The 12,865-nt window shown below is 36.4% G+C and overlaps 1 protein-coding gene across 6 annotated transcripts in view; it reads right to left on the reverse strand.

The window, feature by feature from the left end:
- Positions 1–12,865, reverse strand: part of gria1a (glutamate receptor, ionotropic, AMPA 1a) — a 143,232-nt gene that overhangs the window by 59,171 nt on the left and 71,196 nt on the right. For all 6 annotated transcript variants that reach the window (XR_009064754.1, XM_057849573.1, XM_057849572.1 and 3 more), the window contains exons 4-5: positions 10,153–10,337; positions 6,322–6,375 (exon numbers count right to left, since the gene is read on the reverse strand). Coding sequence is in view for 5 of the 6 variants with exons in the window: in XM_057849573.1 (XP_057705556.1) it covers positions 6,322–6,375; positions 10,153–10,337 (239 nt within the window). In the remaining variant the exon portion in view is untranslated. The remainder of the gene's footprint in view (positions 1–6,321; positions 6,376–10,152; positions 10,338–12,865) is intronic.

A 12,865-nucleotide genomic window follows, 5' to 3' on the forward strand; every position in this document is an offset into this window, starting at 1 on the left:
AGCAAGAGGCTAAGACACAGAAAGAAATTTCTGAGCGAATAGGCTGTTCCTAGAGTGCTGTATGAAGGCACCTCAGTGACAAATCTGCGGGAAGGAAAAAGTGTGGCAGGAAACGCTGCACAACCAGAAGAGGTGACCGCGCCCTGAGAAAGATTGCGGAGAAGGGCCGATTCCAGACCTTGGGGGACCTGCAGAAACCTGGAAATGGGCTACAGGTGCCGCATTTCCCAGGCCAAGCCCGTTTTGAACCTGAAACAGCGGCAGAAGCACCTGACCTGGGCTACAGAGAAGCAGCACTGGACTGTTGCTCAGTGGTCCAAAGTACTTTTTTCAGATGAAAGCAAATTTTGCATGTCATTCGGGAATCAAGGTGCCAGAGTTAGGAGGAAGACTAGGGAGAAGGAAATGCCAAAATGCCTGAAGTCCAGTGTCAAGTACCCGCAGTCAGGGTCTGGGGTGCCGTGTCAGCTGCTGGTGTTGGTCTACTGTGTTTTATCAAGGGCAGGGTCAATGCAGCTAGCTATCAGGAGATTTTGGAGCACTTTATGCTTCCATCTGCTGAAAAGCTTTATGGAGATGAAGATTTCATTTTTCAGCACGACCTGGCACCTGCTCACAGTGCCAAAACCACTGGTAAATGGTTTATTGACCATGGGATTACTGTGCTCAATTGACCTGCCAACTCTCCTGACCTGAACCCCATAGAGAATCTGTGGGGTATTGTGAAGAGGAAGATGAGAGACACCAGACCCAACACTGTGGATGACCCTAAGGCCGCTATCGAAGCATCCTGGGCCTCCATAACACCTCAGCAGTGCCACAGGCTGATTGCTTCCATGCCACGCCGCATTGAAGCAGTCATTTCTGCAAAAGGAATCCCGACCAAGTATTGAATGCATACCTGATATAATTAATTGAAGGTTGACTTTTTTTGTATTAAAAAATACTTTTTTTTTTTGTATTGGTCGAATGAAATACATGCAAATTTTTTGAGATAGGGATTTTTGGTCTTTCTTGACTTTTTGTTGCCCAAATCATCAATATTGAAACAATAAAAGGCGTTAACTATTTCAGTTGCGTGTAATGAATCTAAAATATATGAAAGTCTAATGTTTATCAGTACATTACAGAAAATAATGAACTTACTTATCACAAATTTTTTTTAGAAGGACTAGTATATCGTCCTAAAAACTGCTATCGTGACAGGCCAATGTCCTACTTAGACTTCCTCCCTATTATGTGAAGAAGGCTTTTTCAGCAAAAGGGACAAAGGAAAGGCAGTGCGCCTGTCAGGAAGAGGCATGCAAGTGTGATTGAGTGTGAAGTCCAGACAGAGCAAGAGAGATTTTTGACTGATGAGAGGAGAAGGTGCTTCTCTGGATTTTCTGGCCCAAAATCTTTCACATTTTCCCTCGATGCTTTGAATTCAATGTAAAGTATTCCTGAGGTCCATGTGTTGCATGGCTACATACTGGATGCAAATACTTTCCAGTCCTTTCCAATTGATCATTATTTTGAAGCCATGCTGACTGAGTAGCTTTATGTGGGGCTGTTTCCATGAACCTCCGAGTGAGGTGAATGTTGGCATGGCAACAACTGCAACATGAAAGCTAGTTCATGCTTCAGTAGAAGCAAATGTCACCACCTGCACCATAAAGTACAAGCATGGTTCCAGGTGTCCTTCTTCCAGCACTTGAACAAAGAATAGTTGGGAAATATTCAGCTGAAGAGTCAGTGGCAAATCTGTATTATGGACAAGACACATTTACATTTGATGTTTATAAAAGTCTTTAAATGGTTGAACATATTAAGTGGTCACCGGATGCCTGACTAAAGTGTGATTTTCTTCAAATTTTCCTATTTAATATGGAGCCGTAAAAAGGAATTGAAGTGTGTCATTGTGTGTATCTGTATACTTATTACAGAATAATTTTCTAATTGTATATCAGTCTGTTAAGCATTTGGTGGTCCTGACAGGTGTGGTGCAATCTGAGATTTTCTGGGTAACAAGTGACTGTGCAAGTTTATTGATCCACACTGCCGCATCTACAAAGTGACTAACATATCAAGTTTTATTTTGAATCTGGCTCTCTTTATGTTTTCTGTAACATATATAACACACATTTGAATTTTAAAAGTACACCAAACCAGGCATTTATTGGAATACTGTATTGTTGTTTTTTTTAGTGCAGAGATTTTAATTATAAACGAATGAAATGATCTCCTTTATTTCACATCCTAAAATTGAGCAGCTCTAAATCATATACAGTATGTTTACAATGGTCATAGACACAAAACAAATGCACATACATTTTAATGTTCAAATAAATGTTTTTCATTATATTTACACATTAGTTTTGTGTTTTTACACATTACTGAATCCATTGTTGTATTTATCTTGTAAGAGACTCAGTTAAAACTTATGAATAAGCATTGCTTAATATAGACATAACCTGATTAAATTAAATAAAATAAAATTTTAAATAGGTGTTTGTCATTGTACATACATATTAGCTTTGTGCTTTTACAAATTACGGAACCCATTGTCGTACTTATCATGTAAGAGAGTCAGTTAAAACACTTATGAAAAAAGCATTGCTTAACACATACGTAATGTGATTGCAAAAATTATATGACTTTTGTCCCTGTGAAGTTGCCGTACGCAGCAAAATTTGTGGAGTTGATTTTTTTTTTTTTGGTGTAAATAATTTTTGAGTTGATTGGTATTGATGTGGGTGTTGTTTTACCACTAGCAGCGTTAAGATCGCTCTTCCATTTAGTGAGTTGAACAGAGACACTAAATGTACTTGCAGAGTCAATCAGCCACACCCAGTTTAAGGGCACATGTCAGAAAACAGAGACGGCGCAAGGACTTGCGGATGATGTGACACCACGACTGTAAGTAGTGTTGTCTGTAAATAGCTGGAGTATGTTCGTTTGAAAAAACACATAATAGTGAGCTTGACTTCTGTGCTTACTTTAGAGATGCAAAGGGATGTCTTTACGCCCATGTTCTGCACTAGGGTCCCCCAGTCATCCAGAATATTAACACACAATAAATATTTAAAATTAACACTCCCATTGAAAGTAGGCATGTGACGATAACCAGTTTCAAGGTATACCGTGGCATGTAAACGTCACAGTTTCAAAACCACAAAACTTTTCCGCCATACTTAAGGTATTACCTATTTTTATGTGCCATAAATGCCCACCGATTGTTGCTTAGTGTCAGTGAGTCCGCTGTGCAACACGAAAGCTGGAGGAGGTGAAACTCCTGAACTTTTTCCCCCCATCGAAGACAACGAAATCGGTGGTAATGGAATACTTCGGCATAAAAGTTACAGACGGCTGCGGATTAGAGGAAGAGGGCCAACCGACATGTAAAACATGTTTGCGGAGGGTGGCTGCTGAGAAGGGAATACCTCCAATATGATTTTGCATTTATACAAAATTAAAGGTTAGCAAACACTATCATGAATGTTTCCCACCAGCTACGAGAGTTAACTCCAGCGTGTCTGGCAACTGTCTGTGTTGAAAAGGGAAGTGTGTCTATAATGTAAATATGATATGAGTCATACGCACGTGCTTTTTATGGAAAACGATTCAATTATTTTTGTTCTGATGATAATGATTTTCAGCTGTGACTTTGGGTTTACGCTCACCTAAAGGACTGCATTTATTTTAATTGTTAATTTTATTTAGAATATTTATTTTAAATTTATTTTATTTATTTTAAATCTGTTTTAACTTAACATTGTATGTACTTATGTTGCAATTTCCTAATATGTTTTGAAAAATAAAAATCATGTTCAATGGAAGAAAGCTTTTTTGTTTTTTGTTTTAACCTAGATATCTCAAAGTAACACGTTTTAGAGGTGTAATTACAATACCGTGATACCGTGATATTTTTGCTTAAGGTTACCATTCCGTCAGAATCTCATTTTGGCACAATTGTAAGAAAACAAAAGGTGGTTACACATTTTGGTAACACTTTACAATAAGGGTCCCTTAATTAACATTAGTTAATGCATTTTTAGACAATAACTAATGTTTAAGTAACATTACAATAATTAAAATAATTGCTTATCTAACATTTTTTCATATATTAATTAACATGAGTTAATGCATTAGCTAATATATTAGTTAATGCGTTAGGTAATGCATTAGTTAATGCATAACCAGACAGTAACTAATGGTTTGGTAAAATTAAAGAAATATATATATATATATATATATATATATATATATATATATATATATATATATATATATATATATATATATATAGGCCTATATAGGTTTAGGGTTTAGGGTTAGGGTTTGTTAACATAGTATTTATAATTTCTTAGTTAAGGGACACATGTGCTACATTTTACAATAAGGGTCCAAAAAGCATTCGGTAATGGTTGATAAAGGTTAAGGGGGGGCGTGGGGGGGGGACTTAAGCATTTATAATTTCTTAGTTAAGGGACACATGTGATACACTTTACAATTAAGGCTCCAAAAACATTCAGTCATGGTTAATTAAGGTTAAGTAATACTTATGAAGTAGGTTCACTTGAAATAATACCATACTTAAGGTTAGGTTAGCAGCACCCTAGGACTCACAGAGCAATGTTTCTCATTCTAAAATAACATAATCACTTACTAGTACCAGTATACATTAATAAGTATTTATTAATGCACTAATGTATATGTGAATTAATGTTAAGTACTGTATTATATATATTATATATTATAACCTAACCTTAAGTATGGTATTATTTCACGTGAATATACCTTATAAGTATTACTTAACCTTAATTAACCATTACTGAATGCTTTTTGGACCCTTATTTTAAAGTGTAGCACACATATCCCTTAACTAAGAAATTATAAATGCTTAAGTTCCCGCCTCTTAACCTTTATTAACCATTGCTGAATGCTTTTTGGACCCTTATTGTAAAGTGCAGCACATGGGTCCCTTAACTAAGAAATTATAAATGCTTAAGTTAATAAAACCCTAACCCTATACCCTATATATTTTTTAATTTTACCAAACTATTAGTTACTGTCTGTTTATGCATTAACTAATGCTTTAACTAACACATTAACTCATGTTAATTAATATATTAATAAATGTTAGATAAGCAATTATTTTAATTATTGTAATGTTACTTAAACATTAGTTATTGTCTAAAAATGCATTAACTAATGTTAATTAAGGGACCCTTATTGTAAAGTGTTACCAAAATGTGTAACCACCTTTTGTTTTCTTACAATTGTGCCAAAATGAGATTCTGACGGAATGGTATTAATGGAATTGGAATTAATATATTAATAAATGTTAGATAGGGGTTAAATGAATTATTGCCATGTTACTTAAACATGAGTTATTGTCTAAAAATGCATTAACTAATGTTAATTAAGGGACCCTTATTGTAACGTGTTACCCACATTTTGCATATAAAAGGTTTGACTAGAAATTGCATAACTTGCTCAAGTAGTTTATTAAGTCTTAAAACATTTAGGCATTTTTCAATTAACGATATACTTAATTGAAGCAGTTGTGTGAAACCACTTGAAATAAGGTTCTTGTATAAATACCATGTTTCATTTTTCGGAGTGATAGCCTCTATAACATGTCACACAAAGGGTAGTGAAACACACAGTTTACCCTCTCTATTGCCAAAGAGATTTGATCATCTCATTTTTGTCAGCGCAAGGATTTGGAAACAAAGGTTACATCTGAACTTTTTCATGGTTCATATTTGAAAATGACTGCTATCCCCTTGCGTACCTGAAGTAATGTCTAAGCGTTATAATTTAAAATGAACTCATCCATTCGGGGCAGACAAGCAAGATTGAGTCACTCTAATAACCACAGTGGCGAGAAAATGTTCAAGCTGCAGCATATTAATGCTGTTATTACTAGAATGTCAATTTCCTCTTCTTCTGCGTCAATGAGTGGTTGTGAAGAACGCTGCAGGGTGGTCAGCATAGAATATGCATGTAGGAAATGGCAGTAGTCAAATTGAGCAAATGGATCTAATCTTACAGTACATTGAGTGTCTGACCTTTGTCACTGTGGATTTCTTCACCACTGCTCGCTATGTCACTTGATCAGGCTAAATCATTTGGAATGTCTCTTCACTGAGATTTAATGCCGATTTAAAACACTTTTAAAGGCAAAGGGACAAATCTCCTCAGGATTTTATTTGTGTTTAGGTTTTGCTTCCCTTTTCAAATGTTTTGAAGGGTTTTATATATACACATTGCATGTTTTTCAGTTAATTTGCATTAAACAGTAAAATTGGAAGAGTAAGATACAGTATTGCTTACCAGGTTAGCCAAGATGTAGTGGTAACTCTTTGCATTCTTTCCTTTCTCAACAATCTGGTGAATAGAAAAAGAAGAAAAAAAGAATAAAATGACCTTGAGACAACATTGTGCCGTGTGTGTGTGTGGGGGGGGGGGGGGGGGCTGTCAAAGCCGTAGATAATGTCTACTGTAGAAAAAGTGCTCTTGACAGTCAAGAAAGTAGGTCCATACAAATTAGAGCGATGGCATGAAATGAAAAAGGAGGTCAATATTTGACATACTACTGATTTTCTTTAATTCACCAGAATAACCTCAGTATGATTAGAAGAGTCACAGTAAATCAACACTAATTCTATAATTTGACTTTGACACTGCCCTTTTGTATAATTTACATTAATCTGAAAGATAAATGAGTATAATAAACAAATATTTACTTAAATTATTTGTGTAATAATTTCATGGGATTGTAACACCTCAAGAACACAAAACCCCCCACTCATTCTTTCTTTTTCAGTACTGTTTCATTGAAAGTGGTAATTTTGTCACTACTGTGTAAATAATACAGTGTAAAATGTGTGACCACCATCAGTGTGAACCAATATAAAAAGAAAAGAAACCCTGAAAGATTCCATTGCATTCATTAGCTATCACAATGGCAACACACTATGTATGACACAGTTATCTTTACTGCTGACCGGTCAGTCTAGCCTCAAGGGTCAGCAGGATGGCTTAGCACGTCGGGAGGTGTAGAGTAAAGTGCCAGCATCAGTTTATTCATAAATGAAAGATTTATTTTTGGCCTCGCTTTGATTGACATTTAAATAGACCGCACTCTTTCCCTCACCCCTCATTGCCACACTCAGGGCAACTGTCTTGCCGAAAAAAGACACTGTTTCACTGTACAATAACGGCGTGTCAAGTGTGTCAACAACATTTTCAGAAGTCACATAAATTAAGCCTGAGCAGGCAGAGCTGGTCTAAAGTCATAGTCCATCCAATTAATATGCCTTACAGTAGATAAGCTCCTCATTCATGTGTCTATGCCTGTGTGCAGGACATCACACATTAGGTCTCGCACTGTCTGAGGATTTACCCTAGGGGGGGGGAGCATTTGTTTTATGTTTTGTGTGTGTACGTGTGGGGGTGTGCGTGTGTGTGTTCGCGTAATACCGCTGCAGGTTAGAGCAGAAGGTGGCATTTGTTATTTATTGTGACCCCAACACAAGACAGGCCCGGCGGTCAAGCCTCGGGCAAGGAAAAGCAAGACGAAGACCCACTACCCACCCGCACACACCACTAACACTATTACACGTATGCAACAGCCATTGTGGGTTAGCAAGTGCAAATGTTTGTTAATTACACATGCAAATTTTTGCCATTCAAGACTTCAAATCCCAAAAGAAAGGATCACTTCACACATCTCTGCATTAAAAATCAGCTGAGTAACAATTTTCTAGTAACACTTCTGTCATCACGGATGTTCTCCAAAGAGACAACGTTAACATTTAGCTACTCTGAAAAGTTACCCTTAGGATACTGCCAGTGACATTATCGCAAGAGAATCTGTGTACTGTTAGAGATGAATGAGATGAACACGGGAGTTTAAAGGGCGAAGAGGCAGATAGGTGTGTATTTGTGTGTATGTGCCGCAGCACTGCATACAGGTGTCAGCTACTGTGTGGGTGCACAAGCAGGGCACCATGAAGGCGAGGAGCAGATGTAAAAGATTGATGGTGGCTGTATGAATAGAAAACATCTCAGTCCAGGCTGCTGTATAGCAGCTGATGGAACAACCTTAACTATTGACCGGGCCATCAATAACATTCACGCCAAAACTATAATGTATGTGTGTATACGAGTGTGGGTTCAAAAGTATCACTCATTGGGTGTTGCAGTAAAAGTAACCATTAAAACATTGCAAATTACAAAAATTAAGTCTAAAAAGTTTCTTGCCACAACCTCACATTGGTTCGGATACAAATTAAGGGCCCAACCTAACAAATAAACACACTTGTTTAAAAAAATCTCGCAAAAAAATACATTTTATGTGCATACTGTCGCAGAAATGTACTTCTGTGAACACAACCCTCAACAGCTGAAGTTGAGACAAATATGTTTCGAGAACATATTAATAAATTATGACAGGCTTAAATGATTCGGGAAAAAAATACTGAAGATGTGTGATCGCGGCGTTTGTGGCGCCATCATGTGGACACTGATAACCGAAGATTTAACTGTGGAAACGTCACTGACAGCGACAAACTTTGTCCCTATGTCACATATGAGACCAATGATTACATTTGGATTAAATTAGACAGGTGCTTTTTTGCTTCCATTTATTTACAAACTCTTGCAATGCTTCATATTGAAAAACACATGCGAAGGATGGTGTATTATGGACAATTATTTTTCACACATTCTTATGAATGTACTTAAAAATGAATTAATGTTTTTTTTGTTTTTGTTTGTTTTTTGTTTTTTTTTAAAGTGCTGGTGTGGACTTGATTATTTTTTTCCCGACGTATTAGGGCAGGATCCTCAGTTTAAAAAAAAAAAAAACGTGCTTGGTGTAGACATTGCCTAAGAGGAAAGATTTTCTCCTTCAGAATTGTATTTTGGCTTGGATCGTTCAAACATGCATGGTTGTGTGGACATAAGAAACATCCACGCTGTAGGTCAGGAGTCTGTAAGTCCAGTCCTTGAGAGCCGCTATCCAGCTTGTTTTTCATGTCTCCCTCCTTTAAACACCTGAATCAAATGATCAGCTAACCAGCAAGCTCTGCAGGAGCCTGATAACGATTCTGATTATTTGATTTAGGTGCGTTAAAGGAGGGAGACATGGAAAACAAGCTGGATAGGGGCTCTCGAGTACCGGACTTGCCACCCCTGCTGTAAGTAGTGCAGAATGATTCACAGTCGGCACAGAGGAGGGATGTGGTTTGAACTGGCTTTTAGCTATCTTGCTAACAAATCTTTACTTTCGCGCAATCAAACATTTTATAATTTTTACTATAATTTTTTTACTATGACTGGACTATGCCTCTAGGTTTTTTTTTTTTAAACAAACAAAAATAGTCATTTGCCCTATAAATGGTTAAAGGTTTTAATTGTTTTTGTTACATTCATATAGGAAAAAACAACTTTTGAATAGCTGACCACTGTTGTGACCACTATCCCTGAAAGGCTCAAACTTACCAAGCATCACAAATAGATATCTTTTGTATTTGAAGTCTTATGTACAAGTTTAGAAATGATATGGGAAAGAAATGGCAAAGAAATAAAAGGGATGTACTCTCAAATAATGGGTTTTTATCAATTTTAAACATACCTATTCTTTCCTTTCGTAACAACAATATACTTTTGGAAGCCTGGACTGGCTTGTGTTGCACAAAACAAACAGTTTTCATTTTTGAAGGAAAGAGTGAGCCTCAGAATATTTCTATTAAACTGTCAATTATGACTCCTGAATCATTTTTGTTTGACCACCGCTATGGCGAGAGCTCCTCTTGTCAAAGAAGAATTGTTGGATCTTAATGTATAACCTGTGTCATTTATCATTTTTGTCCTTGATGCTTGGAGACTGCGCACAACAGCAGAGCAACAAATGCTGTCACTACCTGCATATCCTTTTCTGTTCTGCATCACCGCCTCCCTTCATCTTGTTAAACCATGCAAAGCCGAGTATACAAAGCCACTTTTTCCTAACTCCTTTGAGGAAGATAATTGCTCAAAATAAATCCCATGTGCCCAAAGGAGAAAACAACCAAACAGATGGAGTTTATTTTCCTTTGAGGTTTTAAGATAATTAAAGCACAATGGAGTATAATTGTAATAGAAAGAAAAGCTCATTACCTTTTTAAGGATGCCAGTGAGCCTCTCTGTCTCACAATCGATGATAATTTGACCCTCCTTTCTCTTGTCCAAATCCTGGAACACTTTCAAGAAAGACGCCTCTGTCATTGTCTCCACATTGACTGAAGTCACCAGCCAGTCCCTCTCTGCTGCTGTATCCAAAACCTTCTGGAGCACTGACAGCCCTGGTCAGAGGTGAACAAACCACACAAAAATGTGACTACATTGAAAGTAATGCAATCCAAAGAGACTACAGCTATTGATCAGAATTGCCCAAAAGATAAAGCATTTGTATTTATTACAGCGTTGAAAAACTGAGAGGGGAAAAAATGTTTGTTTTCTGTACCTCTCTCGGTATTTGTCACTACTTTATACATACATACATACACATACTTTAAAAAATAAAATTTCCTGTTAGTCATGCTAACTGATGACTAAGATTTAGACTTGTCTGCACGCTACGCTGACATATATACATGACATGATATACTTATACAATAATACCTCTACTTAGGAACGTCTCTAAATACAACATTTTCAGGTTAAGACACACCTCAAATGGAAAATATTGCCGCTAGTTACGAAAGAAATGTCAGGATAGGGAAGGTAAAAATGCAGTATGGCTGGTACTCGCAGCTGTTAGAGTTTACTGAACGTAACATACTTATAGCTTGCTCTGCCATTGGCTATTGCCTTGCATTCCTGGCCTCCAATTGGCTAAGACAGACCTCTACTGTATGTGTATGTGTGTTTCCCACCATCCGCTTCATTCGCCGCTCGTGTTCCGACAACTTTACATATAAGTGTATTGACTTTTATTCTTTACTCTATTCTTGGTTTTCATATGATGCACAACTCTGATTTTATGTTTATTGTGCAATAATGTAATTGTATACTGGTGCACGATAATTATTGGTCCGCTAATTATCAGTCCGATAATAAGAATTATGACATCATCCCAATAAATCCAATAACATAATTAATAGGACCGATAATACAGCATGAACTGTGCTCGCTGGCTGGGAAATCAGTTGACCATTTGCGGGGCATATCTGCCACCTGCCGGTCAGAATAATTCGCTGCATCTATAATTTGGCCCACAAACTCATTCACTTTACACAGTGCTGTGTCTAGCGTTAGCATTGACAATCGTGAATGCTTTCTGTTACTTACGTTTCCGCCTCAGAAATATATGTCTGTAAGTATTTAGGTTTACTATAACATATGGATGTACAATATATGTTTACTTCGGTGGTGAAGGGTCATATGTATGTACAGAACTTCATAAGTTGTTGTGTTATAGAAGCCAGCCAATGCTTAAGGCTAGTAGCTCAAGCTAGTGTGCTATGCTATACATACATATAATAGTTGTCGTGTGATGTTAGTCCTGTCAGCATGCTTGGTAGGATTTTATACTATGCAGAGAATAAACCTCATACTTTATTGAATATGGGCTCACTCACTGCCGTTTATATTGATTATTATAAGGCAAGCCATTAATCCTTTTTGTTGTACCATATTTTTGTTACGAGGAATGAGTGATAAACCTTACTATATAATGTTTACAGTGTGAGTTATAAGTTAGTAAGTTATTGAGAGGCCTTTTGCTTATTGATAGGCTTGCTGTCCTAAACTGTCTCCCAGGTTAAGAAAGTTTTTTCATGGACCAAGACCACAACAGTCTCCTGTAGCACCAAATATTTTTATCTGATGACAAAGCACAATACCTGTTGGGTTTATGTTTTAGTTCAGTGCTCATTGTTCAGGAAACACATCTTCAATTATATTGGCTAATTGATTGTGATTGACTCAAATTATATTTATTTGAAAAAAATAAATATTGGCACTTTATTTGAAGTCAAGACTGTTTTTATCTTTGTTTTGTTTATTATAATAATTTTCATGTCATTATGAAAATTCCTGTGGGATCAAAGACAAATCTATGTTGAATCCACCATTATTATTTTTTAAACCTCCAGGTGTTCAAAAACTCGGGTGAATATACATTAAAAAAATTATATATTTATTATCGGTTATCGATATCGGCTTTGAGGAGCAGGAAGTTATCGATATCGGTATCGGTTTCAAAAAATGGATATCGTGCACCCCTGTAATTGTAACATGTATTTGTTACATGTTTTGATGCATTATAGTGCATTACAAAAGATTTATGTCTGAATTTTGGTGGGGTGGGAACAGTTTAGGGAATTTACATGGAAAATGCATATCTACATACAGAATTTTCAGGTTACGAAACTACATCCAGAACCAATTAATTTCTTAAGTAAAGGTACCGCTGAGCTGAAATGTAGTGTAATGTATGTGTACACACAAAAATTTGAAGACCTTCCAAGTTGGAAAAAAACAATCCCCTATTAATCCGACTTTTTCATAACGGCCTATGAAATTTATGCTCAGAGTGCAGCATATAGATATTGTAATTTTATACAGGTGTACAGGTTTTTGCTCAAATCATACAGTAGACTTCACAATCAGTTGACGGTAGCCGTTCCCTAATAAAATCCTGATTAATTATTTTTTTATATACAAGTATAACAAAACTTGAAATGGCCATAAAATTCTCAAATTTTACACTGGATGCTCAAAAAAACACCAAATGCAAAAATAATCACCTATATTTTCAGGATCAATAGCAAAATTTAACATATCATATAGGTTGTTGTCCAAAATAGCAACTTATTATTATTATTAT

This window comes from Corythoichthys intestinalis, chromosome 11 (assembly GCF_030265065.1).
Source record: "Corythoichthys intestinalis isolate RoL2023-P3 chromosome 11, ASM3026506v1, whole genome shotgun sequence".
In the NCBI taxonomy this organism is placed as follows: domain Eukaryota; kingdom Metazoa; phylum Chordata; class Actinopteri; order Syngnathiformes; family Syngnathidae; genus Corythoichthys; species Corythoichthys intestinalis.